At 46.9% G+C, this 14451-nt stretch overlaps 1 protein-coding gene across 5 annotated transcripts in view; it reads right to left on the reverse strand.

Annotated features, from left to right (window-relative positions):
• The window catches only part of LOC102384980 (2-hydroxyacylsphingosine 1-beta-galactosyltransferase-like), a 19883-nt gene extending 5432 nt beyond the window's left edge, over positions 1-14451 (reverse strand). For 2 of the 5 annotated variants that reach the window (XM_025210849.1, XM_025210667.1), the window contains exons 1-3: positions 14333-14451; positions 5635-5691; positions 1687-2531 (exon numbers count right to left, since the gene is read on the reverse strand). In XM_025210849.1, the coding sequence (XP_025066634.1) occupies positions 1687-2529 (843 nt within the window). In that variant the 5' untranslated portion in view covers positions 2530-2531; positions 5635-5691; positions 14333-14451. The other 3 variants (XM_025210748.1, XM_025210715.1, XM_025210810.1) reach the window with 3 other exon arrangements.

Genomic DNA, 14451 nt, shown 5'->3' on the forward strand with positions numbered 1-14451 from the left:
CCCCCCCGAGAAAAATCCCAGGACTTGCCACTCCTGCAGCAGCCTTGGGGGTTTGGGGGCTTGTGCAGAGCCCTCCATGTAGCATGGGGCAGTGCGGGGCATCAGGAATTGTTCCCTGCTGGACAGGAACGGTGAGTCGGGGGAGGGGGTGGTTCTTAAAGAGCCAGAGCTGGGGTGAGTGGGGCAGCCATGGCGGGGACTGGGGGAGCAGGGAGGGGGTCGGGGGGCTCATGCAGAGCTCCCTATGCAGCGTGGGGTAGTGGGGGGACAGCAGGGGGTCTCTCCCCTGCCCGGCAGCACCTGGTGAGTTGGGGCTTTTTTTTCAAAGTGCCAGGAGCTGGGGCAGGTGGGAGATGGGCCTGGGTGATTCGGAGATTCGGCAGCAGCCAAATCTCCAAATCAGATTTGGCCTAATCAATTCGGGACAGTGATTCGAATCACCAAATTGAATCGCTGCCCCCGAATCGGCTGAATCTAAATCTGAAGCAAATACTAGCTGCTTTGCACAGGTCTACTTTGCTGGACGAGCCAGAGACTGTTTGGAACGCCCCACATACCTATAACGGCACCTGGATGCTGCACAATAAGGAAGGGTGGGGAGGGACACAGGGGTCGGAGTTACTGTGGAACCTTCATTTCAAAGCTCTTGGTTTCATATGCTTCTCACTTTGCTAATGTTTTAGTTCACTTGATGTCTATTTATAGTTTTAACCCAGAACATCAGTTTCAGATGATGCTGAATCTGGCATTTTGTTTCAGTTTTATTTATTGTCAGGGACACAGAATCCTTTCTGGCAGGCTAGCCCATCTGGTCACTATGCAGCCCTGTCTACACTAACCAGGTCTTCCTACACATTTCCAGCATTGCTAGGGAGGAATGCTAGCATTGCCTGGGCTCCTGCAGCCAGTCCCAGTTGCAGAACTAGTTCTGTATGACGCCAGCTGAAGACAGTGGTGTTGGCACAGGTGGAATTGAGCACCAGGGCCTGGCCCTCCAGAATCTGTCACTGGTGATGTAGCATGAACCAGAAAAAACCCAGCCTGACTGATCCCAGAGGAGTTAATCTGGGCTGGCCACTGATGGAAGGGAGGCGTGAAACATTTTCCCCCTGTAAACAGAGCAAACCTGACATGGAATCACAGAGGGAACAAGCACAGGGCTTGACAATGACTTTAAGACTAAGTTTGCAGAACAGAACTTCACTGTAAATAAAGAGGGGGTGGGCAGGGAAGAGTTAGCAGAAAATCCTTATAGTAAGAAGGATGACTGGTGAGGCAATAAGAAAATAAATGAGGGAATCACTTAGTCTTAAGAACATAGTTGTTGTTAATACTGAACTGACCCTGGATCCAGTGTAGTGCCAAGCTCCTTTGCTTTCAGGGTTGGGGGTTCTGAAACACACTCCCATCTCAGGATGAAGGATCCCTAAAGTGAATCCCCAATACAATGTCCTAGGTTCCAGCCCAGCCCAATACACACACATATACATGCATACAGGCTTCAGAAGGAATCAGCTTTACAGCCTGCTGCATTATTCATGAGACTCTACCAGGGAAGATGCACCATGGATTTCCCCCCAGAACCAATCTCAGTTCACAGACGATGAAGGCCCTGGCTAAATCCAAGAAGGCAGAAGAGCTCCGAAAGGAGAAGTCCTCAGAAATGGACCCTCCTCAAGGACTTACCACTGGAAGGGGCTTTGCAGGCTCGGCCAGTATTCCCCCAGTGAAAATGACATGGGGGAATGTGGGCCGGGGAAAGTCCAGCACCACATCATTACACAGGAAGAAGAGACTGGTCCCATGGATAAGGTCCAGCATGGACCTCTGTGGCTCCACCCCATGCTTCTGCATGAGGTACTCAAACTTGGGAAGGATGACCAGTTCGGTGGCTATACGGATGATCAGGTAGACCAGGAGATTCCAAGTCCTGCCAACTAGCCCCATCCGGTCTGTCATCAGGGAGTTGAACTCGGGGACATAGGCAATCGGTGAAGTGGCACCAATTTCTGCTGGGAACCAGAAACCAGTTGAGAGCACAACATATTTAACACCAAGGAAGTGGGCCAGAATGAAGCCACACATCTCATTGGGGTCTACCAGGAACAAGTCGAAGTCCTCACTGCGAAGATGCTGCAGGAGGGCAGCGTTCCCCAACACTAGATCACAGTTGTCCACATACTTCTCCAGGACTGAGAAAATCTGCAGGGAAATCATCTTCCCCTGGAAGATATGCTTTATCTTCTCCTGCACCCAGGCATCTGCACTCTCTGTGCTGAAGGTCCCCTTGTACTTTTGAATTCTGAAGCTTGGCAGGAAGGAGTCCATCTCCCGGCCTTCATGCAGAAGTAGCACAGGGTCATGACCCTGATCACTCAATGCTTCTGCCACCCGCATGAAAACACGTAGATGGCTGTCAAAGATGACGGTGGGCATCATCAGCACCTTGGCACTACAGCAAAGCTCCAGATTGAGAGCAGCCACTAGGAAGAGCACAGCGGTGGGGTATGGAAGCAAAGTCATCTTCATCACTGTAGGGAGAGAGAAACATGCAAGCATTACGGCATAAGATGTTAGGTCATATACTTACAATCTAAAGCAAGATTATTTGCTTCAAACCAGAAGCTCCTCAGTTTGGAACAAGGAGAAAAACCCTGATCACAAGAGGATTATGAACCACCAACATGATCCTAGGAAGCATCAGGAGAGGTATTTCCAGGAGAAACTGGGAAGTATTAGTGGCAATGGCAAACACTCAACTGCAAGACAGTGTACAGTTCTGGTCCCCCATGCTCAAGGAAGACTAAACTAGAACAGATGCAAAGAACTGTTCTACTCCCCTGACCACAGTCTCCTAGGAGAGGAAAGAAAAAAGCCTTGACATATTGAGTCTACTAAAATGAAGGAGGCTGAGGAGGGACACAATTCCAGTCCTAAACTGTGAATTGCTCTCTGTGAAATACACCAAAGAGTAAGAACCTTGGAGGAAGACTATTTAAGATGAAGCTCAGCATTGGTAAAAGAACAAATAGGCAAAAACTGTCCATAAATGAGTGAATTAATAATCTTAAAACTTCTAGCCTATCAGAAGAGCGAGGTCCTGCTTCCCAAAAGATTTTTTTTTGCCTTACAACTCCTACCTACCTTTGAGACTGAGCTTCATGAGGGCAGGAGAGAGGATTATATGATGAAGATGCCTACAATAACAGCATTCTAGACATAACAATCCAGGAGGTCCCTTCCAGTGCTATGTTCCCAACCTGCTGGTGTTGCAGTCCCAGACCGTTCACCATGTGGGAAGGAAGATACTAAGGCAGTGCCATATTTGCCTACCAAATACTGCTGGAAACTATCTCCACAGGCAGAACCTCAAGTTACATGACTTGAGCTCCTCTACCTACCATTTCTCCCTTCTTTCTCCTTTTATAAGTCCTGCACTTTCTCCCAACAAAGGAACAGTTCAGTAGATTTTCACAGCCTCTTCCCTTAGGCTACTTTTAAAAGGTTTGCTCAGGAAAAGTAGCAGTTCCTACCCCAGCAATCCCACTTACTGGAGGCATCAGAATCCTTGCCAATACCTACAGGCTTCCCTCACTTTTTGCAGGTTCTGTATATGTGCAAATTTGCTCTTATGCGATGACCCTTTTTATACCCAAAATTTGTTATATGCAAGGTAAATTCACTCTTATGCAATTGGTGTGCTCTGGAAGCCTGCAGTCAGCTGCTTTGTGCAGTGCATTGTGGAAGTGACGCATGCCAAAATATAGTGTCTTGTGTGGATTTGTGCTCCTAACTCGTCCGCAACACATTTCTGTAGTTGCCATCCCCATTATGGCTTCTAAGCGTCCTGCTAGCTTAACATTTACCACCACCCTGTGCTTGTGTGTACTGTCTGCTTTTGGGAAGCACCAAAATTATCTTGTAAAAGTGGTAGAAATGGGTCTGGGGGTCAGTACAGTCGAAATCTTGGAACGTATCCCTATTTGTTACATTGTAAAGTGGGTTCCCTTTATGCAAATCTGAGTTATGTGCTGTTTTTCAGGAATGTGTGTACAGCATAAAGCGAGGGAAACCTGTACAAGAAGACCTCACTCCTGTTTACTCTCCTCTGCTAGCCCCACAGAACTAGCACAGCTGGATTCTGTTCCTGCCTAAGGATCAGCAGGATTCCTCATTAACTTCTATCTTGTGACCTCTGTGTAAGGTTACTAGAAGGACCACAAGGTCACAGATGGCACCATCTAGCCTGCATAGCCTTTGTCTCACAGAAGGAAGCTTCAGGGGGACTTTCAGCATGATCATGAAGTCCTGGTGAGTTTGCAGAGCTTTCAGCCAAGAAGGCCATTTTACCACTACTCAAATGAGCAAGACTGAAACAGAATAAGCATTCAGCCAATCCTACAGATTTACTATTCAGAGAAAAACTGTACTTTCACAGAAGACAACTTCAGACAGCAAGAGGAAGAGTTATCCCAAGTATAGAGAACAGTAAGGATGCAAGATGATCAACCAGACCAGGCCTCCTCACACATGAATAGGGGTGATTGCCTTGCAAAAAAAGTCAGGCAGACACAAGGGGAGGTGGGCAGTAGCTTCTCATGTAGGCTACAGAGAGCGTAACACTAAAACAGACAGGAGAAAAGGAAGACGCCGCAGAAAGGACCCACCTATTCTTGCAAGTTCCTCCCACAAGAAGTGGTGCAAACAGCCATTAATCTCCAAAGCCCCACACCTACAGTAAGCCACTCAATTCCCAGGTTGGGACAATACCTAGTAGAGGCTAGCTGCACAAAATTTAGGGACCTTCCTATATCACATCACTGGACACCGATATGCCTTGCTTTCGGCTTAGTCTTTTGTGGCAATTATCTGATTATAGTAATTAGGAACACACATAAACAAATGAATACCCTGAAAAGCCAGCCCAGAGAGAGCCCTCTGCACATATACAAATGGCAATAGCAGCTATGCTGGCAGAACTCCACTGAAATCAGCATAGTTGCAGGGCTGTAACAAAGCAGAAATTGGCCTCAGAACTTGCCCCACCTATGCACACCTATAGTTGCTCAACCTCTCTTCTTTTCCTCCTCCTCCCTCCACGAAGAGGCAAGAAAAGGATGAATGCATCCCTGCTAAATTTAACCACTGTGGGGGGGGACCTGCTAAGGACTTGTGTTATACAGGGGAACAAGGGCCACAGACTGCTGAAAGAGGATGCAGATACATTAAATTAAATGTACAGATGCTCCCCTGCAACTGGTCTCCCAAATGCAACATACAACAGCTACAGCTTGTCAAAGAGATTCACAATAACTGCTTTCCACAATCCTTCCTTTGCATCAAGTTAGGCAGGTGGTGGGAAGGGGATGAGAAGGGCAGCTGGAGTAGTTGTAATTTAAAGAAATTTACAGTTCATTTGGAAGAAGGAGAGAAATTGGAGGACAGCTGCACACCACCTAGGAAGTGAAGATACCACAATGGTGTTTGGATATACACACACAAACATATGCACACAGAGCCAGGACTCCTGCAAGCAGAGGAGAGGGGTGAGATCACAGAGTTTTTCAAGGACCTAGATGACAGACATGGGGATGGCCTACAGATTCCCACTCAATACCCTGCTCCCTCACTTACCTGTGTCCCACGGATATAAATGGTGTGCCTATAGGCTTCAGACTTCAGGGCAGAGTGCTGCAAGTGAGAGAATAGTCACCAATTAGTATTAACACAGTGCATCTCCCTCCTCCAGGATGGTGGGTGGATCTAATCCTCAGTTCACAAGGGCTAGGACTACAACATTTCCAACTTGAACACCCATTCCTCTGCTCAATGTAGGCTGAATAGAGTAGCATAGAGTCGAGGCTTTATTTCAATCCAAGCAATTCAGCGCAAGGGTTCTGGCTTCTGAATCTGCTTTCTAGATGAGTGAGAAAAAAGCAGATAGAGAGGTACAACTTTGCAGAAAGCCTCTACAGATAACAGAGTAGGGATGGTTTGGTTCTGAAAGCGAGTATGTGGTCTAGGCTTGGACACAAGTTTTGGAGTGAGGAGGATTTTATTTGCTGCATTTTTGATGGTATGTAACATGCCCAAGGAGCCAACTATAGCTTGAGAAAGGAGCCTGAGTGAAGTGAATGTCATTAAAAAAAAAAAATCAAGGAAATGCCAGACTTCTAAACAGAACAATGTTCCTCTGTCTGCCAATTCAGGGCATCAACAGATGAAGTGTTTACAGCAGTATAAACAGCATTACACTGGTGTGTACATATATAGAAGTCAGAAAGTGGACACTACAGATTCCTATACCAAGAAGATAATTTTGCCCAATCCAGTGGAAAATTATCCCTGAAAGAACCAGGGGTAAAACTCTACTGGCCTAAGTCATACCAGGTCAGGTTTTGTCTGCATCTATTCCAGGTAGTACCTGCTGATCAACGCAAACAGCCTAGAATTACCTGCTTCCTAGCCGCTTAGTGGTAAGGCACAGGAATAGCAGATGAGGAAGGTCAGGGCAGCAGGTACCCCCACGTCCTCTAATCCAGTGGTTCTCAGCCTTTTCAGACTCAAGACACACCTCTATAACTTTTGCTTTATTACATTACTTACCTCCTTGTAGAGGGTCTGGACTGAGGAGCAGCAAGGCAGAGAGAGCCAGAGCCTGCTCACTTCAGTTATCTCCTCACACCTGGAGCCTGTTCTTAACTGCTTAATCTACTCACACCTTGCTTATCTTCTCACATGGCCTGTGGCACCCCAGGGTGTTCAGCCACCCTGGTTGAGAATCACTGCTCTCTGTCCTGGCAGACTGGCCCACTAGGTTTGACTGGTTAATACTGGGACTGCAGGGTAGGATTCATAGAGATGGGATGAAGAGCTATGCCTCCTTTTCCAGAATTAAGACTTTGACCCAATGGAGCAAAGACCAGGTAGAAGATATGGAAGTGGGGGACAGCTCATTGACCATCCCCACCCATGCCAGCCCCCACAGAAGGACCCCCTAAGCTCCATCCTCATCCTTCTCCCAGCACAATCCCTCTCCTTTTCTGTTGGTGGCTCTGGAGATGAGGAACCTCTGTCCCATGAGGTTAATCCAGATTTACCTTGCAGAGGTCTGAATTCTGTTCCTCCAGAGACAGCTGGTACATGAGTCCCTTTGTAGCAGCCAAGGGTTCTGCAGTCACTGGAGCCTTAAGTGACCCCAAGGGTTCTGCCTAACTGCCTATAGCAACTGGTAGGGCTGAGCTGCATCAGCCAAGGTCTGTATGCAGGCAGGACTGCTGACTGGAAATAGATTATTTTCAATGGGAATCTAAAAACCGAACAACTAGGAAGCAAAATTCAGCACAGTATGGAAATTAATTCACAAACTGCAACACTAAAAGAATACTTTTTTTCTGAAGTCCAAATCTTGGGGAATAAAAATCCAGTGTGCAAAATGCAATGGGCACAAGCATTTAAGTCATGACCTCAACATGATACAAGGTCTAAGAGTCCTAGATTAGAGCACTAGGAAAGGCAAAGAAAGGATAAAAGATTTCTACAGAAAAAATGGGAGTAGATAGAACAAGGAGGTAGACACTGTGGCTTCAAGAAAGATCAACTGGTGAGATGAATTAACTCTATACGGAAAACAGAGATGCTCCCCAAACCCCAAAGAAAACTCAGTTAAGGCTTGCATGAAAAAGAACAGCACACAAAAGAGGTAGCCTGCCAAAGGGCTAACAAAAGAGGGCTCGACACATAATAAGCAGGTGAACGTTTTGGGGTCAGGCCACACTAGATAACTAGTAAGGTCCTTTCTGGCCTGAATGTTGCTGTGACCTACAGCACCAGCTGCTTCCTGTCCCAGCTCTCTTACCACACCACCTGCATAGGGGAGGCATCCCACTCCCTACCTTGCCTCCTGCACAGGAGGGGGCCTGCCCCTCTATTGGAAGTGAGAGGGGAAGAGAAAGGCCCTTCTCTTTTTACTGAACAAGATATGCTATTGCTCTAAGTAGGGAAGCTTGGAAATCTAGCAACCCCCTGCATCACCCATTGTGACCAAATGCAGCGGTCGCAATGTAAAAGTGCTTTGGGCTCTTTAAGAGGGACCTTATGGAACTCTGGCAACACTTCAGCCCTGGATGCATCAGCTGCAGACACATCTAGGGAAATTACATTCACTGATGATACGTTAGGTTGGAAAGTATCACTCCCCGAACACACATAATTTATCACATGGGAAGCAGTGCAAGCATGTTTAACCATCAAGCCCTAAAAACTTGCATCAGAGTACGGTGTGCAGATAATATTGCTGGAGCCAGAGGCATCAATAGAGGCAGCAGGAAAATTTGCCATCACAAAAACCGAAAGAGAAGTCAATATATCAGTTTCAAGGGAGATCTACTACAGGAGGTTTATTTTACTTTCCTGCTGTCTTATACAGGTTTCCCTCTCTTTATGCTGTACACGCGTTCCTGGAAAACGGTACATAACTCGAATTCCCATAAGGGGAACCCACTTTACAATATCACAAATAGGGATACGTTCCAAGACCTTGGCTGTACTGACCTCCAGACCCATTTCCACCACTTTTACAAGACAATTTTGGTACTCGCCAACAGCAGACAGTACACACAAGCACAGGGTGGTGGTGAATACTAAGCTAGCAGGATGCTTAGAAGCCATAATGAGGATGGCAACGACAGAAACACATCGCAGACAATGAGCGAGGAGCACAGATCCACACAGGAGACTATTTTGGTGTACATCACTCCCACAATGCACCACACAAAGCAACTGACTGCGGGCTTCCACCATAACGATCATATAAGAGTGAATTTACCTCGCATATAACACATTTTTGGTATAAAAAGAGTCATCGCATAAAAGCAAATTCGCACATATAGAACCTGCATAAAGTGAGGGAAACCTGCATGTGCTACAATTGTGGTAGCACTTGGCTTTGTTTACACAGGAAACCTGCCACAGTTTAACCAATCTGGTTTAGAAACTCCTATTGTCATCAGACAGGTGCAGCCCCCTTGGGCGTGTATTCATTTTAGCTGGAGAGTGGCCTCATATAGAAGTAGTCACGTAAAACTAGAGGAAACAGGTAACCTAGACAAGGGGACAGTCTATTGCATTTGAAACTCTTCTACTCTGTTCCTCAAATAAAGAACCTGTTTTGATCAGCCTACATTTCACTGAATGATTTGAAGTTTGGAGAGATCAGACGTGGGCTTTCAGAGCAGCACTGAAGCAGTGAAAGGGAGGGAAAGGTACACAACCTCCATAAACACGGTTTAAAAGCATCCTGTACCAAATATCTTGCTATGAAGTGGCCCTTAAAGTTGTTGAGCGACGTAGAATGAGCGCCAAGAACAAGCAAATACCGGTAAATGTATGCACTCCCAGGGCAATTTTGATGTCTAATAGGACAACTAAGTGCTAAGACAGCAGGAAGTTATCACAACTCCAATAATCTTTCTGAGCTGAATCAGAAAGTCTGAAGGAACAAAGCCGGAAATACATGCCCTTAGCATAAGGCAGTAGGCTGGCTGGCTCTTCAGCTTAGTTAACAACCAGATTGTTTCTCTGTCTCAGACATTGGAAAGAAAGAGACTCAAGGCAGGGAGTAGGGAATTCTTGGCATGCAAGTGGTTTGCTTTGAGCGGGGTGCGGGTGGGTGGGGAGCACTATGTTGCACTTATTTGCCTTTTCTGACATAGAAAAAAAGTTTTTCCTCCCTTTTCCCCCCTTCCAAATTTTGATTTCCCTACTGGCGCTCACGGAGACTGGACAACTGGAGAATTGTCATGGCCAAAGTCTTACTGAGCTGAAGAGGAGGGAGCAGGTAGTTTGCTATCATTAGTCTTCTGAAGTTTCCATAACTCTCTTGGGAGAAGAGTTCTCAGCAAGAGATTCCTTCTTCCGTACCCCTGCCAGTCCAGGGAAGAAGTAGTTCCTCCCAACCTTAGCTCTACAGAAGATTCAGCAGCAAGAAGGTTCTTTGGGTAAATCCCATATCTTTTATTAGACCAACTCAAATAGTTGGAAAAATTCTTCTTTGCCAGCTTTTGGGTACAAATACCCTTTGTCAGGCTGAGGAAGTACCTACAGTTGGTCGGAGCTCTTCCTGGATGGGGTGAATAGTAAAGAAGCCAGAGGCTGGTATGCAGCAAGAAAGAACTTCTGATGCTTCATATTCCTGCTTCTAAAGCTCATAAAAAACAAAATGTGGAAGGACATGACTCACCTGATGGATGAGAAAGCAGGAAATGGGTAGCTTCTCTCATAAGGGCTTTATAAAAGGAGAGTTTTTGAACAGGGAGGGAGAAAGTTCCATTATTCCCTTTCCAGAGTTGCTAAAGACATTTCTCTTCCCTTTCCCCTGCCCATGCACCTACATCCTTCTCAGCTCAGAGATATAGTTGTTTCTCTGCTGAAGCCTGCTTTTTTGTCAGCTTTTCCTCAGAGCAGGAAAGAATCTATTTCCCTTTTGATTTCCTTATTGAAAGAGTTGAGTGGGACAGCCTGGTTGCAGCTTATCTGAAGTAGCAGGAGGAAAGAGAACACTTTTCTGAAAGAAGTCTGAGGTTCTTACCTGAACGGGAAACTGACTTTTGCTGCTCTTTTCTAACTTAGTCCAAAAAAGTGGTTGCATCTGCTGTTTTCAACCAGCTAATTACCAGTTGCTGTTACTCTGCCACCAGCCAATTGTGGCTCATTAAACAACATCTGATGAAGTGAACTTGGATTCATTAAAGCTTGTGCTCTCATATATCTTACTTAGTTAAAGGTGCATTTCTACCCTGTCTTCTGACTGACTTCAGACTTATACTGCTAACTACTTCTCCCTGCTCATTTAAACAAGTCACAAGTGCATCTATTGCATACTGGCAGGAACTGAAGCAATGCGGACAATTAATTCTGCTGGATAAAAGCTTGGCAGCGAGCAGGTTACTGCTTCAAGAAACAGCTACTGAGAAGCAGCTTTCGTAAATGCCTCCAGGATAAAACACTGCACAGATCAAGTCAGAACATATTCCAAAGGCAGAACATCTAATCTACAATCAGTTTTAACATAGTGCTTCTCACCTTTGGGGCCTTCCTTTCCACTAGTTCTGGTCAGTAACACTACCTTTAAATGAAAAATACTTACCTAAGAGTATCATAGAATCATAGAAAATGGGGTTTGGAAGAGACCCCAGGAGGTCATCTAGTACAACCTCCTGCTCAAAGCAGCACCATCCCCAACTAGATCATCCCAGCCAAGGCTTTCTCTAGCTGGGTCTTAAAAACTTCCAAGGATGGAGATTCCACAACTTCTCTGGGTAACCTGTTCAGGTGTTTTACTACCCTCCTGGTGAGAGAGTTTTTCCTAATATTCAACCTGAACTTCCCTTGCTGCGACTTGAGACTGTTGCTCCTTGTTCTGTCACCTGCCACCACTGAAAACAGTCTAGCTCCATCCTCTTTGGACCCGCCCTGCAGGTAGTTAAAGGTTCAAGTACCCCCTCAGTCTTCTCTTCTGCAGACTAAGGCTGTTATCAAATGCCCCCTCAGTCTTCTCTTCCGCAGACTAAATAAACCCAGTTCCCTCAGCCTCTCCTCATAAATCACGTGCCCCAGTCCCTGAACCATTTTTGTTGCCCTCCACTGGACTCTCTCCAATATCTCCACATCCTTTCTATAGTGGGGGGCCCAGAACTGGACACAGTATTCCAAATATGGCCTCATCAGTGCTGTATAGAAGGGAATAATCACCTCCCTTGATCTGCTGGCAATGCTCCTACTAATGCAGCCCAGTATGCCGTTAGCTTTCTTGGCAACTAGGACGCACTGCTGACTCATATCCAGCTTATTGTCCGCTGTAACCCCCAGGTCCTTTTCTGCAAAGCTGCTGCCCAGCCAGTCAGTCCCCCAGGCTGTACCCGAGCATGGGATTGTTCCATCCTAAGTGCAGGACTTTGCACTTGCCCTTGTTGAACCTCAGTTCAATGAGTAGAAGCCACATTTCTGTATACATCTCACCAGCAAAGCATGCAACAAAGCAAGATATTGCTTTTGATATTCCTAATACTTCATACTAGAAGTAGGGGGCATTGCTAACATATAATTAGCATAGGGGTATTCACTTTCTTGAATATATAAAGGGAAATTAAACAGGAGGGGGAAACTGGGCCATAACAAATGAGAAGAACTTTCTTTAGATCTTAATATCTCCTATCTTAATTTCTAAGTCTGGACAGTCAGGAAGAGATGAAGACCTGAAAGCATTCATTATTAGAGAGCAGAATAATGGAATACAGTACTTGGAAAGTTTCAGCATACCCAATCAGATGAAATACATCCTAATGCATTCAAACTAGAAGGTTAGGGCTCATTAGCAGCCTTTTGAAAATTCAGGGAAAATGAGGGAGACATCAGAGTACCAAATTCCAGAGAAAAATAAGTGAGAAAAATGACCCTTAGTGATTGCTACTACCTAATTTATGCTGCTCTCCAGAGACAGTGTGCAAAAAAGTTGAGACATCTTAGGTAGTTATGAAAGTTCACAGAAAGCATGGAAGACTGATGTAGAGGGAGTCTGGCCAGACAAGTCTGATTGCTTTTGACAGAATTACAAAAACAAGAAAACAACAGCTACAACTTCATTTTAGTAAAGCAGTTGATTCCAGCTCATGAAAAGTTAGCCAACTAGCCTGGCTAGAACCAGGAGCCAGGAAAACCAGCTGATCTGCCATTCACAAAGATTAGTAAGCATACTGAAAGGGAGGGCAGGGAACAGCTGCAAGCAGACCTGGACAGGTTGGACATATGGGCAGAAAACAACAGAATACAGTTCAACAAGGAGAAATGCAAAGTGCTGCACCTAGGGAGGAAAAATGTCCAGCACACCTACAGCCTAGGGAATGACCTGCTGGGTGGCACGGAAGTGGAAAGGGATCTTGGAGTCCTAGTGGACTCCAAGATGAACATGAGTCGGCAGTATGACGAAGCCATCAGAAAAGCCAATGGCACTTTATCGTGCATCAGCAGATGCATGACGAACAGATCCAAAGAGGTGATACTTCCCCTCTATCGGGCGCTGGTCAGACAGCAGTTGGAGTACTGCGTGCAATTTTGGGCACCGCACTTCAAGAGGGATGTGGATAACCTGGAGAGGGTCCAGAGAAGGGCCACTCGTATGGTTAAGGGATTGCAGGCCAAGCCCTATGAGGAGAGACTGGGGCACCTGGACCTCTTTAGCCTCCGCAAGAGAAGGTTGAGAGGCGACCTTGTAGCTGCCCGTAAGTTCATCACAGGGGCACAGAAGGGAATTGGTGAGGTTTTATTCACCAAGGCGCCCCTGGGGGTTACAAGAAATAGTGGCCACAAGCTAGCAGCGAGCAGATTTAGACTGGACATTAAAGAAGAACTTCTTCACAGTTCGAGTGGCCAAGGTCTGGAATGGGCTCCCAAGGGAGGTGGTGCTCTCCCCTACCCTGGGGGTCTTCAAGAGGAGGTTGGATATGCATCTAGCTGGGGTCATCTAGACCCAGCACTCTTTCCTGCCTATGCAGGGGGTCGGATTCGATGATCTATTGAGGTCCCTTCCGACCCTAACATCTATGAATCTATGAAAGGCACAGCCACCCTCCCAGGTGCATAGTGCGCTGGGACCATCCCTTCAGCACATTGTCGAGATCTGCGGCGAGTGCGCAGAGCTGCAGAAGTGATGGAAGAGTGTCTGGGGGAGTGTTACAGTCCCAATCCTGCAGGGACTGACCCACGTGCTCCCAGAGCTGCCTCCAGAAGCCCACATGGAGCAGTTACAAGAACTTTTCCTGGCAGTTTCTACAAACACTGAGGCTCTCAGTTTTTGTATTAATTAAGAAAAGGAAAAAGAAAGTAGCACAGGACAAGCCTCTGGATGGAGAGAAGTATGCAGCCCTGTCAGTCTGAAGTCTGCTGCTCCCAGATGCTGCTCCCCACCTGTCCACAGCCCTATTCCATCTGCCCGGCTGAGTGCATCCTGCCCGTGGGAGTCCCAGGCCAGTCCTCATGGAGACCCCACCTGCCCAGTCTGTCCGGCACCCCCTGCGGTGGGTGCAGGGCAGATGGGCCAGCAGCCAGGCAGACTGAGCCTCTGCTGTGCTGGCCTGCCCCACAGCACTCTTGGGGGTGGTGGGACCGGGTGCATGTCCCATGGGCTGGGCAGGGCCAAGGCACCTGCTGTGGGCCAGATAAAATCCCTTGGCAGGCTGAATCCGACCCTACCTGATGTGCACGGGGAGCCTGGGCCGGGGCCCACTAGGTAAATAAAGCAGTGAGGCAGGGTGGATTACAGGCAGGGGATCTCCACCTGTCCAGGCTCCAGGCAGCTCCAGGCTCCCTCCAAACCTTCCGCCAATTGATCCTTCGCCGTCAGACCTGACTGATGGCAGCACTCCCTCCTTGCAGAGGAGCCGGGGGAGCAGCCAG

This window comes from Alligator sinensis, unplaced genomic scaffold, assembly GCF_000455745.1.
Source record: "Alligator sinensis unplaced genomic scaffold, ASM45574v1 scaffold264_1, whole genome shotgun sequence".
Classification (NCBI taxonomy): Eukaryota; Metazoa; Chordata; order Crocodylia; family Alligatoridae; genus Alligator; species Alligator sinensis.